The sequence below is a fragment of the Ovis canadensis genome, chromosome 3 (assembly GCF_042477335.2).
Source record: "Ovis canadensis isolate MfBH-ARS-UI-01 breed Bighorn chromosome 3, ARS-UI_OviCan_v2, whole genome shotgun sequence".
Taxonomy (NCBI): domain Eukaryota; kingdom Metazoa; phylum Chordata; class Mammalia; order Artiodactyla; family Bovidae; genus Ovis; species Ovis canadensis.
In genome coordinates this window covers 210,899,468-210,912,563 of record NC_091247.1, presented here as the reverse complement: position 1 = coordinate 210,912,563, position 13,096 = coordinate 210,899,468, and the positions used below count along the sequence as shown (strand labels likewise).

Below are 13,096 nucleotides of genomic sequence, written 5' to 3'. Positions count from 1 at the left end.
GACTGAGTGACTGAACTGAACTGAACTGAACTGAAACATCTAGCTTGTGCTGTGCTATGTTTAATCACTCAGTCGTATCTAACTCTTTGTGACCCTATGGGCTATAGCCCGCCAGGATCCTCTGTCCATGGGGATTCCCTAGGCAAGCATACTGGAGTGGGTTGCCATGCCCTCCTCCAGAGGATCTTCCCCACTCAGGAATCAAACAAGGGTCTCCCATATTGCAGGCAGATTCTTTACCAGCATAGCTACCGGAGAAGCCCAAGCATCTAGTTTAGTCAGTGTCAATAAGATGGAGAGGAATTCTTGGATCACTCTCACAAGGATGTGACCAAAATAAACTAGACACCAAAAATTTTATATTATTTTGGTTATACACATTTTAAAAACTAAACTAAACTACAGTGTTAGAGGTCAAGGTGGTGGAGATATTTGGAAGGAGAAAGGGGGTAGGAATTAGAAAGCTAAATGAGCAAAAACCTTGAACATCCTGGAAATGTTCTATTTCTTGATTGATGTGGTAGTTACAAGGGTGTTACCTCTAATAGGTAATAAATGTTATGATTTTATTACTTTTCAGTATGAATATCTTTTATTTTCAAAAGGTAAGAAGAGAAAATATGTTGAAATATTTTCTGTCATATTTAGGTTTTGATATGAGGCAGTTCTGTTAACTATTTCTCACTTTATAGTAACCACACTTCCACATTTCCAAGTCTATTTATCCTACAAGACTACACTCAAATTTTAATCTTATTATGATTTCTTTCTTCATTTCCTTCTGACATTGTCTATTCCTCCTCTGTGAAATAGTTCTGTTCCAGAGGGAATTGGGAAGATTCAGGCGTTATCTCATCCACACATCGTCAGAATTCCCATGTATTTCAGCTAGAAAGTAGATATGAATTAATATTTTCTCAAGACAGGCATCGCATCACTTTCTTTGATAGACACTGAGATATTCTACACAATTAAGTTGAACACTTAATCTGATTGTTAGACATTGAATGGAATTTTAAGCAAATTATCTGGTTATTGCTTATACTCTAAAATATTCATTATAGGAACTTCCCTGGTGGTCCAGTGAGTAAAACTCCATGTTCCAATGCAGAGTGCCTGGGTTCGATACTTGACAAGCGAACTAGATCACATATGCATCAATGAAGATGGAAGACTCCACATACTACGATCCCACAAACTATAACTAAGATCAGTTGCAGCCAAATTAATAGGTAAATATTTAAATAAATACAATGCTCGTCATAAAACTGAAATAAGGTGACTTAAAAAACTATACAAATAACATAAAAGCTAAGTTTTCAGAAAAAGTGTATAAAACTCTTAGGACAACATTGTAAAGCAATTGTTCTGCAAATAAAAATTAAAGAAAAAAGCTCTTAGTAAAATTAACAATGAATAAAACTAGATCACTATGAAACATTAAAATAAAGACATCTGTGAAAATGAAATGATCATAATCATGACTAAAATGTATGCATTTAATATTTTTACCTGGTGATACATCAAAAACAGATTAGGTTCATGTTTTGCACTTTAGGTGATTAAAGACAAAAGAGGCAATCATACAGATAAAAAAGGCAATCATAATTCTAATGTCTATACAGTCCATGGAATTCTCTAGACCAGAATACTGGAGTGGGTAGCCTTTCCCTTCCCCAGGGGATCTTCCCAACCCAGGGATAGAACCCAGGTCTCCCACATTGCAGGCAGATTCTTTACCAGTTGAGCCACAAGGGAAGCCCATATCTAGCTTTAATATGGGGTAAAATTTCAATCTTGTCCATTGCTGATTCAACAACTTAAGCTGAATTGTAATAATTTTAACTCTTTTCTATTGTCCATTTAAAAATGATATAGTTATTTTCACATCTCTGAAATAACATATAGAATTATCTTAGAGTCAATAATTCTAAGAGAAAAGATCATTCTATGGGTACATTCAAAACCTGTACTGACTCTATACTGTTGGACTTAGTGCTTTATCCACAAAGTTTCATTGAATTCAGACATCTTGAGATGAAACTGCTAGTAATTTGAGAAGAAAGCGTTGCCTTAAGCACTTATGTTCTGACAGCTCGAGCTCTATGATGAATGCAGTTTGATGGTAATTCATACTCTATAAATGAATAGGCAAAAAAACAGAAAGAGGAGTCATGTGATTATTCTCTTACCATAAAAGAAAATTGTTTTGGAGCATGAGGTTGAATGCTGACTCTGACATCACATATTCAAAATGCAAGGTGCCCAAAGTTGCGTAAACAGAAGTAAATATATGAATTTTTGTGTCATGGGGCTGCAGGGACTGGGATCATTTTATGTACTATAGTGATAGTATAATGCTTAAAAATAAACAACATAAATAACAAAAAAATTTGAGGATTTATTTTGTGTGTGGATGAATGGTCGATAATATTTCCAGACACTTAACCGTAGGTCAAGGTCTCTGTTATTGGCTCTTAATCTGCCTATCTGCCCCCATCTGAAATTCCTACTATTAAGGTTATGCTTCTGAGGGCAAAAATATGCAACTTGAATTATCACTCTTTTATCTGAATTAGATACACAATAAATGATTATAATAATTAACATATTAGTAAAAATAAAGAGTCCAGTATTAAAAGAAACTTTCAGTGCTAGTATCAATGAAGCACTAAGTGTGTAGGCTTAGACCAGTTGAAGCAGTTGTAGGGTATAGATGTGTGTGTGTGTTTTATAGGACAATCATGGGAAGCCTACTGATTCTACCTTTTAGATCTTTGCCTTCCATACCTGGGTTAAAGTGGCAGAGATCAAAAGCACAGAATGAGAGATGAAAAGTTCCTATCATTCTGTACTAAAAATAATAAATGAAAATCGACACAACTTATAGACCCAGAGAGATAGGCTTGATTTAAAATACAGGTCGTGCATGCTCTAGAGAAAGACTACCAGGGTTTCAAACATAAGTAAACTTGGTTTAGTACTTTAGCTTTACTGTACCTTACTTTTCTCATTGGTAAAACAAGCATATTTATTTATCTTTATTATTGTCATATCCAGGGATAAAAATAAGCTAATATATCCCTCGTGATTTAATCTATATTTGACACAAAGCAAATAATAAATATTTCTCCTATTCAAAAAGGAAAATTCAGTGTCAATTTTTTTACACTAAGTAAATTTACCTTTGGTTTGCCCACATATTCCATTTCCCAAGTAATTTTTAAGATGACTTTGATGTTCAAACATTAGAAACATTTTTTGCCTCTCACTTTATTTTGTGATAGTCAAAGGGTCTGCATTAGGCAAGTTCAGTGAGAATTTCCTGTATTGTGGTTCCTGAAGCATTTTAGAAGACAATGATTTTGCTGCCTCTTTTCATACTACACATCCATGTCTCATCGGCAGAAGATTTGAACACACTTTGGTACACAGGTTTTTATTTTATTTTAAAGGATTTCTTCATAACTTTCGGGTTCCTTAGCCTCCAGCTTAGCTTCTGGATCTAATCTCATTTCTCTGAATCAGCATCCATCGTGTCTTACCTTCATTGACACTGGACATCTCACATGGCAGGTATGTGCATCCCAAGTCATAACATGAAAAAAGGAAAGATATCTCATGAGCATGGCTGATTTCAGGGAATGCTTTAATAACAAGGATGCAGTTTTAGGCTTCCCACATTTCAGCACTTTTTACTTCAATTTCACTAATCTGATTCTTCATTCTGTAACTTAGCAATGACTTTGTGAAGTTCTGTCAACAGATTTAAAGAGTCGATTCTGATAAGGATAGCTCTAAATTCTGATTGCAATCTGATTTTACAAGGAAAAAATGTAAACAATATAATCATAGCTTAGACGTAAATAGAAAATGCTAAATGTTAACAACTCAATGCTTGAAAGTGCTTTTTTAAATTTACCATTTGTGTTATGACACCCCAGAATCATCCAGATTAACATTTTGACACATTGCACTGTTATTCAAGACACCGCACTTTGGGTCCACTCATGTTAGTGCAGAATCTCCTGATGCTAGATTATTTTAGGGGAAAGGTCTTGTAAGCAAGCAATTTTTGGCATGAGAAAATGTAGTATATGTGAAAAATGGTTCCCGTAAAAATGAATGCAATGTGTCATAAGTTAACGTATTGTGGAAATAAAGTCAAGCTCTCAAGGTATTATCCGTACGTTGATTGAGGAGCCTCCCAACACACCAGGTCCAGAGTATTCCCATGTCTTCTCTTCCTGGTACAGCCTCTACAAAGCTATCATGTTGAGATTAGCAGAAGGGCATGCTCCCAAGGGAAGCCTGGCATGCTGCAATCCATGGGGTCTCAAAGACTCAGACACAACTGACCGACTGAACTGAACTGAACTGAATACTCCCAAGTATTGTAATAGTTTCGTGACAATGATAGAATATATTAAATGAAAGACTCTGGGTCTAGAAAAGCTTTCATTTGAATTCTGACTTGGGTACTTAATAGCTTTGAACCTTGAGAAAAATAACCTTGTTAATGGACAGTACGTTTTCTGATCTACTTAATTAGAGTCATATATTCTATCTTGTGATTTTGTTGCTCTCGTTTCTGTGAAAATAAATTCATTATATCAGCCCATTAACCAGAACTTGGTGCCTGTTGATCTCTTGTTACTACAGATCTCTAAGCTTCTTTGCCAAATTTAAAAATTAAAGGTAAATACTGAGATAGAGAGGATAAAGAGGAAAATGTATGGATAATCTCACTGAAGAATAAAGTACATTATATAAAAATGTTGGTAACAAGTGGAGTTCCAAACGGAATATCTTCATTTTCCAGCATTTTTTCTTTTCTGGCAAAATGATTGGGATATCAAGCCAAAGAACTTTTTGGATCCTCTCACTGGTTTCTGCTTTTAAGAATTCTCATGTTTGTTCTTTAAATCATTACCCAATCTTTCTTTCTTTATAGGTTTTCAGACCACTCCGTGGAGGTTGATTTCTGGGATTTTAGGAGTAATATGCCTTTTGATGATGATAACTTTGGGAGTTTTGTTGAAAAATTGTAAGTTTTTATAGTCAAGGCTATATAAAAAAATCAAAATTGTGATGAAGCTATCTTAAAAAGTTTCATTTTGCTAACATGTAAAAGATTCTGATGCTGGAAAAGACTGAAGGCAAGAGGAGAAGCGGGTGGCAGAGGATGAGATGGTTAGATAGCATCACTGACTCAATGGACATGAATTTGAGCAGACTCCCAGAGACAGTGGCGGACAGCAGAGCCCGGCGTGCTGTAGTCCATGGGGTTGCAAATAGTCAGACACGGACTTAGTGACTGAACAACAATATTTTGTTATTTCATAAATGTTTATCTGACAAAGTAAATTTCTTATCATTTCTTACAGCACTTATTAAACAAAGTGTTCAGCTTGGACCCTCCACAGATCTCAGTGAAGGTTGGTTTCACACTTTGGAAAATTTTTGTGTTGGTAGAGAAGGAAATAAACAGTTTCTTGGTTTTCTCACACAGAAGCTTGATGGAATATTACGCAGTCATACCGATTGATGTGGTAATTGTAGGATAGTCCCATTTCATTGTTCATCTAAGAATGTATTAAATAAATACATGATATACTATTTATGTAATTAAATAATAATAAAATTATATTGAAATGACATATTTTCCAATGTGAGTGATCATGTAAATATAAACACAAAAATTACAGTAAATACTATAATTAACAAAAATAAATTGCAAATAAAAAATTGCAAAAAATAAGTTGCAGTAAATATACTAGCTAATTCTAATCACCTGCTTGTGTTTGTTGATAACCTACACTTCTATATCTCTTTTACCTTCACCTCTGCTTCTTCCATAATTTAGAAAGTAACATGGAGATTAATGTAATTCTAAACCCTACTTAACCAGTGAAAGTCAGCTCAAAGTCCTAGTTTTGTTTTGGAACTAGAAGATCTTTTAGTTATTCTTCAACCCATTGTACTCTGGTTTCTCACCCTATCACCCAACAAAAGTCCTAGTTTCTAAATGTAATTTTATACTCAAATGCTCTCCAAGTTGTCTTCTGTGTTCATATTATCTCTTCACTTGTATCATTTTTTCCCCTGAGCATTTTCCCAACTTTATTGAGATACAATTGATAAGGACATTGCATAAATTTAATGTGGGGGGCTTCCCCGATGGCTCAGCAGTAAAGAATTCCCGCTACAACCTGAGTGACAGGGGCTTCCCTGGTGGCTCAGACGGTAAAGCGTTTGCCTACAAGGCAGGAGACCCGGGTTTGATCTCTAGGTTGGGAAGATCCCCTGGAGAAGGAAATGGCAACCCACTCCAGTGTTCTTGCCTGGAGAACCCCATGGATGGAGGAGTCTGGTGGGCTACAGTCCATGTGGTCGCCAAGAGTCGGACACGACTGACCGACTTCACTTTCATATTCAGTCCCTGGGTGGGGAAGATGTCCTGGAGAAGGAAATGGCAACCCACTCCAGTATTCTTGCCTGGGAAATGCAGTGGTCAGAGGAGCCTGGCCAGCTATACTCCATGGGGTTACTAAAGAGTCAGACACAACTTAGCAACAAGTTTTGTGTACAATGTGCTGATTTGGTACACTTATTATTACAATATTATTATCCCAAAGCATTCACTAACAGAACCATTATGTCATGCAACTATTATTGCTATTCGTGGTGAGAACATTCAAGAATTACTCCTGTGGCAACTCGCAAGTAAGTAATACGATATTGTTCACCTTAGTTACAATGGTGTACAGTAGATTCCCAGAACTTATTCATTCTGGATTCATTCTGGAGAAGTGTATACCTTTTTTTTTTTTTTTTGGTATTGGCTACAAAAGGTGGCTTGTGGGATCATAGTTTCTTGATCAGGAATTGAACCAGAGTCCAGGCAGTGAAAGGTTAGAATCTTAACCACTAGATCACCAAGGAATTCCCATGAACCTTTCAACAAACCCATTTATCCCACATCCCATCCCCTGGTAATCACCATTCTACTCTAAAATTTCAGCACCATTCATTTGACAAAGGTTTGAGTGTTGTTGAAGACATTATCCCTAGTAAACTTAATGGTCCAATTTCAAGCTAATTATTCTTTTATTTTCATTTTGAAAATAAAGTATCCAGAATTATTTTTTTTAAAAATCTTCTGACTGCATCATGTGGCATATGGCATCATAGTTTCCCAACCAGCGATCAGAAACTTTGCATTGAAAGCACAAAGTCTTAAACACTATACCACCAAGGAAGTCCTCAGAATTCTTTTGTGACTCAGGAAATGTGCTAAAATGATTTCCTTCTTTACATATCTTTTCCATCTAATTTAATTTCTCTCTCTCTCTCTTTTTTATTTTTACCAAAAATTTGCTTTCATTTTGCTGTGATTTATGTAAATGTTGTCTTTGATCAAAAGCAATTCTCACCCCGAGGCATAAGAGCAGTCACAATTTTAGCATAGATGCAAAAGACAAATGGACAAAGAAAATGACAAAGCAGAATGCCAGCATATACTATTTTTAATTACACAGCAGAGATCAACTTTGGGTCGCTTTCTCAAAAAAGGTTCTTACCACTGCCCCCCATCCTACCATCTGCTACACTGTATTTGAACATACTGAATTTACTTGTATACTTACCCAAATTATCACTAAATATAGTTCATAAATGAAGGAAACATATAATTCTATCCCTAGCTCTAGAATATAATTTCCATGAGGAAAAAGGATTATGTCTGAGTTGTTCAAATTAATATTCCCTGAACTGTGGTATATGCAGTAAATTCTCAAAGAATATTTATAGAAAAGATTAATAAATAACAAATGATTTTTTTTGGTTGCTGATTTATTTTAAAATTTTTATTTATTTATATTTTTTGGCCACACCATGAGCGGCATGTAGGAACCATTTTTAAAAATTTGTTTATTTCTTTTAATTGGAGGCTAATTACTTTACAATATTGTAGTGGTTTTTTTTGCCATACATTCACTTGAATCAGTCATGGGTGTACATGTGTTCCCCACCCTGAAGCCCCCTCCCAACTCCCTCCCCATCCCATCCTTCAGGGTCATCCCAGTGCACTGGCCCTGAGGGCCCTGTCTCGTGCATTGAACCTGGACTGGCAATCTATTTTACATAGGGTAATATACATGAATAACAAATGATTTTTGAAAAAGGAAATAACACTGAAAAAAAAATTGAACCTCTAATGTCATCCAGTCATGTTTTATTATTTCTTTTAGAATCTGGCTGCTGTTCTTGCCAAGAAAAATGGATTGGCTACCAATGCAACTGTTATTTCATTTCTAATGAATTAAAAACATGGAAAGACAGTAGGGATTTTTGTATTTTTCATAATTCCAGTCTACTTCAGGTACAAAACAGAAATGAACTGGCAAGTATTTAATTTTGATTTTCTACATTTTCTTTGACTTAGGAAATATATTATCTAAGTAGGCTGAATACTTTGATTCAAGTCTTTAATCAGATAACAAGTGGATGATTATATTTGAACTAATATCCTATACTTTGAAATCGTCACAAAATCAACTCAAAATTTCTCAAAGGTTTACATTATAGGAGTGTTGACAGATAAAGTACAAACAAAGTTTTAAAGATAATTCAAAGTAGAAATAAAAATAACCTAATTTAGCTTAAAATAACCTAATTTAGCTTAAAATAACCTAATTTAGCTTAAAATAACCTATTTTTAGCTCTTTAATTGAATTTCTAATTTATTTTATAATTACATAGCTTTTGTTATCACTCTTGGGTGTAATGTGAAATGTATATGTAAAATATTATAAAACAATTAGTTCTTTAGTAAAAGTTCTCTAGCTCCCTGTAGAACCTGTGCTAAGATCTATCCCTCAGTGTGCTATTGGGATCAGATTTGACTGATGGTCTGCTATGAAGGAAATGTTTCATAAAAACTCTAACACCCATTATGACATTTTTCATTCCTTTAAGAAGTGAGGCTTTGTGGTATTTTTTCCTCCAGAAATGGACTTGATGAATGAGAAACAAGAGGCAAGTGACTGACTACACCTACTAAATTAGAAGTTAAAAATGATTTTAGTTTGTATTAGTTTGGTGCAAAAGTAATTGTGGTTTTGCCTTGTTGAAAATTGCTGTTGGATATTGGAAAACATTCTTAAATAAATGTGATTATGTTACATACTGTTTAATATGCATTTCTCATTTTATGTTTTTTTGCTAATGACATCGCTTGCTGTTAATTTTATATTTATTTTAGGCTATAGAAACTATGTTAGACAAAAAGCAAATTTAAGCAATTTTTAAATTCAAGTTCAAAATGGGTTATAAAGCAGTGGAGGAATTGCTAACAAAAGTACAGTGCGGTGGTGGTTCAAGAAGTTTTGCAAAGGAGACAAGCACCTTGAAGATGAGGAGTGCAGTGGCTGACTATCAGAAGTTGATCTGACCAACTGAGTGGATCATCAAAGCTGATCCTCTTACAACTACACAAGAAGTTTCCCAAGAACTCAGCATTAACCATTCTGTGATCATTTGGCATTTGAATCAAATTAGAAATGTGCAAAAGCTCTGAAAGTGGGTGCCTCATGAACTGACAGCAAATTAAAAAAAATCATTATTTTGAAATGTCTTCTTCTCTTATTTTAACAGCAAACCATTTCTCAAGTGGATTGTGATGTGGATGAAAAGTGGATTTTATACAACTGGCAATGACCAGCTCAGTGGCTGGACCAAGAAGAAGCTCCAAAGCATTTCCAAAAGCCAAACTTGGACCAAAAGAATGTCATGATAACTGTTAGGTGGTTTGCTGCCAGTCTGATCCACTACAGCTTTCTGAATCCCGGTGAAACCATTACATCTGAGAAGTCTGCTCAGCAAATCAATAAGATGCACCAAAACCTGCAATGCCTGCAGCTGGCATAGGTCAACAGATAGGACCTAATTCTTCTCCATGAAAATGCCTGGCTGCAGGTTGCAAAACAAACACTTCAAAAGTTAAACAAATTGGGCTAGAAAGTTTTGCCTCATCCGCCATATTCACCTGATTTCTTGCCAATCAACTACCACTTCTTCAAGCATCTCCATGAGTTTTTGCAGTGAAAATGCTTCCACAATCAACAGGAGGCAGAAAATGCTTTCCAAGAGTTTGTCAAATCCCAAAGTATGGATTTTTTACACTACAGGAATAAAAGAACTTATTTATTGATGGCAAAAATGTGTTGATTGTCATGGTTCCTATTTTGATTAAGAAAGATGTGTTTGAGCTTAGTTATAATGATTTAACATTTATGGTCTGAAACCACAATTACTTTTTTGTACCAACCTGATAGAATTGAAAAACTGATACTAATACTGGAAACGGACCTTCTTAAAAGTACATGTTTCCTGGAGTAGATTTGAAATAGGTTCATATGTTGGTCTGTTTCTAAGCAGGGTTTTATGAAGTTCAGTTCCAAGTTTTACTGGATTGGACTTTCTTACAGTGAAGAACATCATGCCTGGTTGTGGGAGGACAATTCTACTCTCTCCCAAGATCTGTAAGTTTCTGGCATCAAAACTTTTTCTGTTCTTTTTTGAGTTTATCCTTGGATTTGATCATTCCTTTCCCCATATACTAATAATTTCATCTTCATTACAGAGTTCCTTTATCTCACACCGTAAATCCAAAGAACTGCATAATATATAACCCAAGCAGAGGTACATTGGATGAAGACTGTGAAAATACAAATAATTACATCTGTAGGCAACAGTTTGTTGTTTCTTGGGGAAGAAGTATTCTGCAATGAAGATTTAGACTTACTTAGAATGACAACATATTATTATATCTATTTCTGGGATCTGTAAAATGTTTCAAATTGTGCCTTGTCAATCATATAATTTTCATATATTTGAAAACATATGCTTAATTTTTTTATCAATACATAATTGATATATAAATTATAGTGGTTTTAGATATACAACAAAGCAATAACTAGACAGTAAGTTTAATTAACATTCATCATTATTATAGTTACAATTTTTGTAGTTACAATTTTTAAATTTTGCAATGTGTTTTAAAATTGATGAAACTTGTGTACCTACACTGAAATTATAGAGTCAATAGAAATAATTTCATGAATATTTAATGTATACAGTCAATAGTGAATTTCATAATTTATACATCTATTCTTAGAAATTCCCTCTGCTGAAATTTAAATAAAACCTAATTCCTACTGAATAAAATATATCAAAATCATAACAGTCCTTTGTATGGAATCAGTTAGGTTCAGTTCTGTCACTCAGTCATGTTCAACTCTTTGTGACCCCATGAATTGTAGCACACCAGGCCTCCCTGTCCATCACCAACTCCCGGAGTTCACTCAAACTCATGTCCATCAAGTCAGTGATACCATCCAGCCATCTCATCCTCTGTCGTCCCCTTCTCCTCCTGCCCCCAATCCCTCCCAGCATCAGAGTCTTTTCCAATGAGTCAACTCTTCCCATGAGGTGGCCAAAGTACTGGAGTTTCAGCTTAAGCATTAGTCCTTCCAATGAACACCCAGGACTGATCTACTTTAGGATGGACTAGTTGGATCTCCTTGCAGTCCAAGGGACTCTCAAGAGTCTTCTCCAAAACCACAGTTCAAAAGCATCAATTCTTCAGTGCCCAGCTTTCTTCACAGTCCAACTCTCACATCCATACATGACCACAGGAAAAACCGTAGCCTTGACTAGATGGACCTTTGTTGGCAAAGTAATATCTCTGCTTTTCAGTATACTATCTAGGTTGGTCATAACTTTCCTTCCAAAGAGTAAGCGTCTTTTAATTTCATGGCTGCAGTCACCATCTGCAGTGATTTTGGAGCCCCCACAAATAAAATCTGACACTGTTTCCACTGCTTCCCCATCTATTTCCCATGAAGTGATGGGACCGGATGCCATGATCTTCGTTTTCTGAATGTTGAGCTTTAAGCCAACTTTTTCACTCTCCTCTTTCACTTTCATCAAGAGGCTTTTTAGGCCTCTTCACTTTCTGCCATAAGGGTGGTGTCATCTGCATATCTGAGGTTATTGATATTTCTCCCGGCAATCCTGATTCTGGCTTGTGCTTCTTCCAGCCCAGGGTTTCTCACGATGTACTCTGCATATAAGTTAAATAAGCAAGGTGACAATATATAGCCTTGACGTACTCCTTTTCCTATTTGGAACCAGTCTGTTGTTCCAAGTCCAGTTCTAACTGTTGCTTCCTGACCTGCATATAGGTTTCCCAAGACGCAAGTCAGCTGGTCTGGTATTCCCATCTCTTTCAGAATTTTCCACAGTTTATTGTGATCCACACAGTCAAAGGCTTTGGCATAGTCAATAAAGCAGAAATAGATGTTTTTCTGGAACTCTCTGTTTTTCGGTGATCCAACGGATGTTGGCAATTTGATCTCTGTTTCCTCTGGCTTTTCTAAAACCAACTTGAACATCTGGAAGTTCATGGTTCACATATTGCTGAAGCCTGATTTGGAGAATTTTGAGCATTACTTTACTAGCATGTGAGATGAGTGCAATTGTGCCGTAGTTTGATCATTCTCTGGCATTGCCTTTCTTTTGGACTGGAATGAAAACTGACCTTTTCCAGTCCTGAGGCCACTGCTGAGTTTTCCAAATTTGCTGGCATATTGAGTGTAGCACTTCCACAGCATCATCTTTTAGGATTTGAAATAGCTCAACTGGACTACGTTGAAAATTCCCATCCTGATCTCTTTTTTTGTGGAAGCAAAAATAGCCTTAATGCTTTTTTAAAATTCTTTCTTGATATCTATGCATCTATATCTTCTAATTTAGACCTGCAGGTGCCATATAATACTTTCTTCATGTGCATCACAGAGTTCACAGGGTTTCACATTTGTGTGTCTTCTCTTGATGCTACAAAATTCCACATAAGAATTGCAAGTCTTTGCCCAAGTATGTAGTCTCACAGATTACTTTCATATTTTGGAAAAGGAAAGGTAATCTAAGCCCTGATCGCATAAATATACAGTCTTATTTTATTTTACTCCATAGATCTTTCTCACTTCATGCTTGTCTATCAGTTAAAAAAACCCCAAAAAGCCATTCTTAC

At 35.6% G+C, this 13,096-nt stretch overlaps 1 protein-coding gene across 4 annotated transcripts; it reads left to right on the top strand.

Moving 5' to 3' along the window:
- Positions 1-3,327: 3,327 nt before the first annotated feature.
- LOC138437806 (natural killer cells antigen CD94-like) lies at positions 3,328-11,247 on the top strand. 4 transcript variants are annotated; one of them, XM_069585702.1, is made up of 7 exons: positions 3,381-3,427; positions 3,529-3,576; positions 4,955-5,047; positions 5,388-5,438; positions 8,253-8,404; positions 10,441-10,544; positions 10,646-11,245. In XM_069585702.1, the coding sequence occupies exons 2-7, from the start codon at positions 3,570-3,572 to the stop codon at positions 10,791-10,793; spliced, it is 555 nt and encodes a 184-aa protein (XP_069441803.1). In that variant the 5' UTR covers positions 3,381-3,427; positions 3,529-3,569; the 3' UTR covers positions 10,794-11,245. The 4 variants fall into 4 exon arrangements, with proteins under 4 accessions (XP_069441802.1, XP_069441804.1, XP_069441805.1 ...); XM_069585701.1 differs by having other exon boundaries at positions 3,328-3,576; positions 10,646-11,247; XM_069585703.1 differs by having other exon boundaries at positions 3,352-3,576; positions 8,253-8,383.
- The last annotated feature ends 1,849 nt before the right edge of the window (positions 11,248-13,096 follow it).

What these genes read in the sequence shown, in the direction of transcription:
- LOC138437806 (XM_069585701.1), top strand. An exon ending in GGGAGTTTTGTTGAAAAATT is followed by an intron (nt 5,048 to 5,387) that starts GTAAGTTTTTAT and finishes CATTTCTTACAG; the next exon opens with CACTTATTAAACAAAGTGTT. An exon ending in TACAAAACAGAAATGAACTG is followed by an intron (nt 8,405 to 10,440) that starts GCAAGTATTTAA and finishes GTTTCTAAGCAG; the next exon opens with GGTTTTATGAAGTTCAGTTC.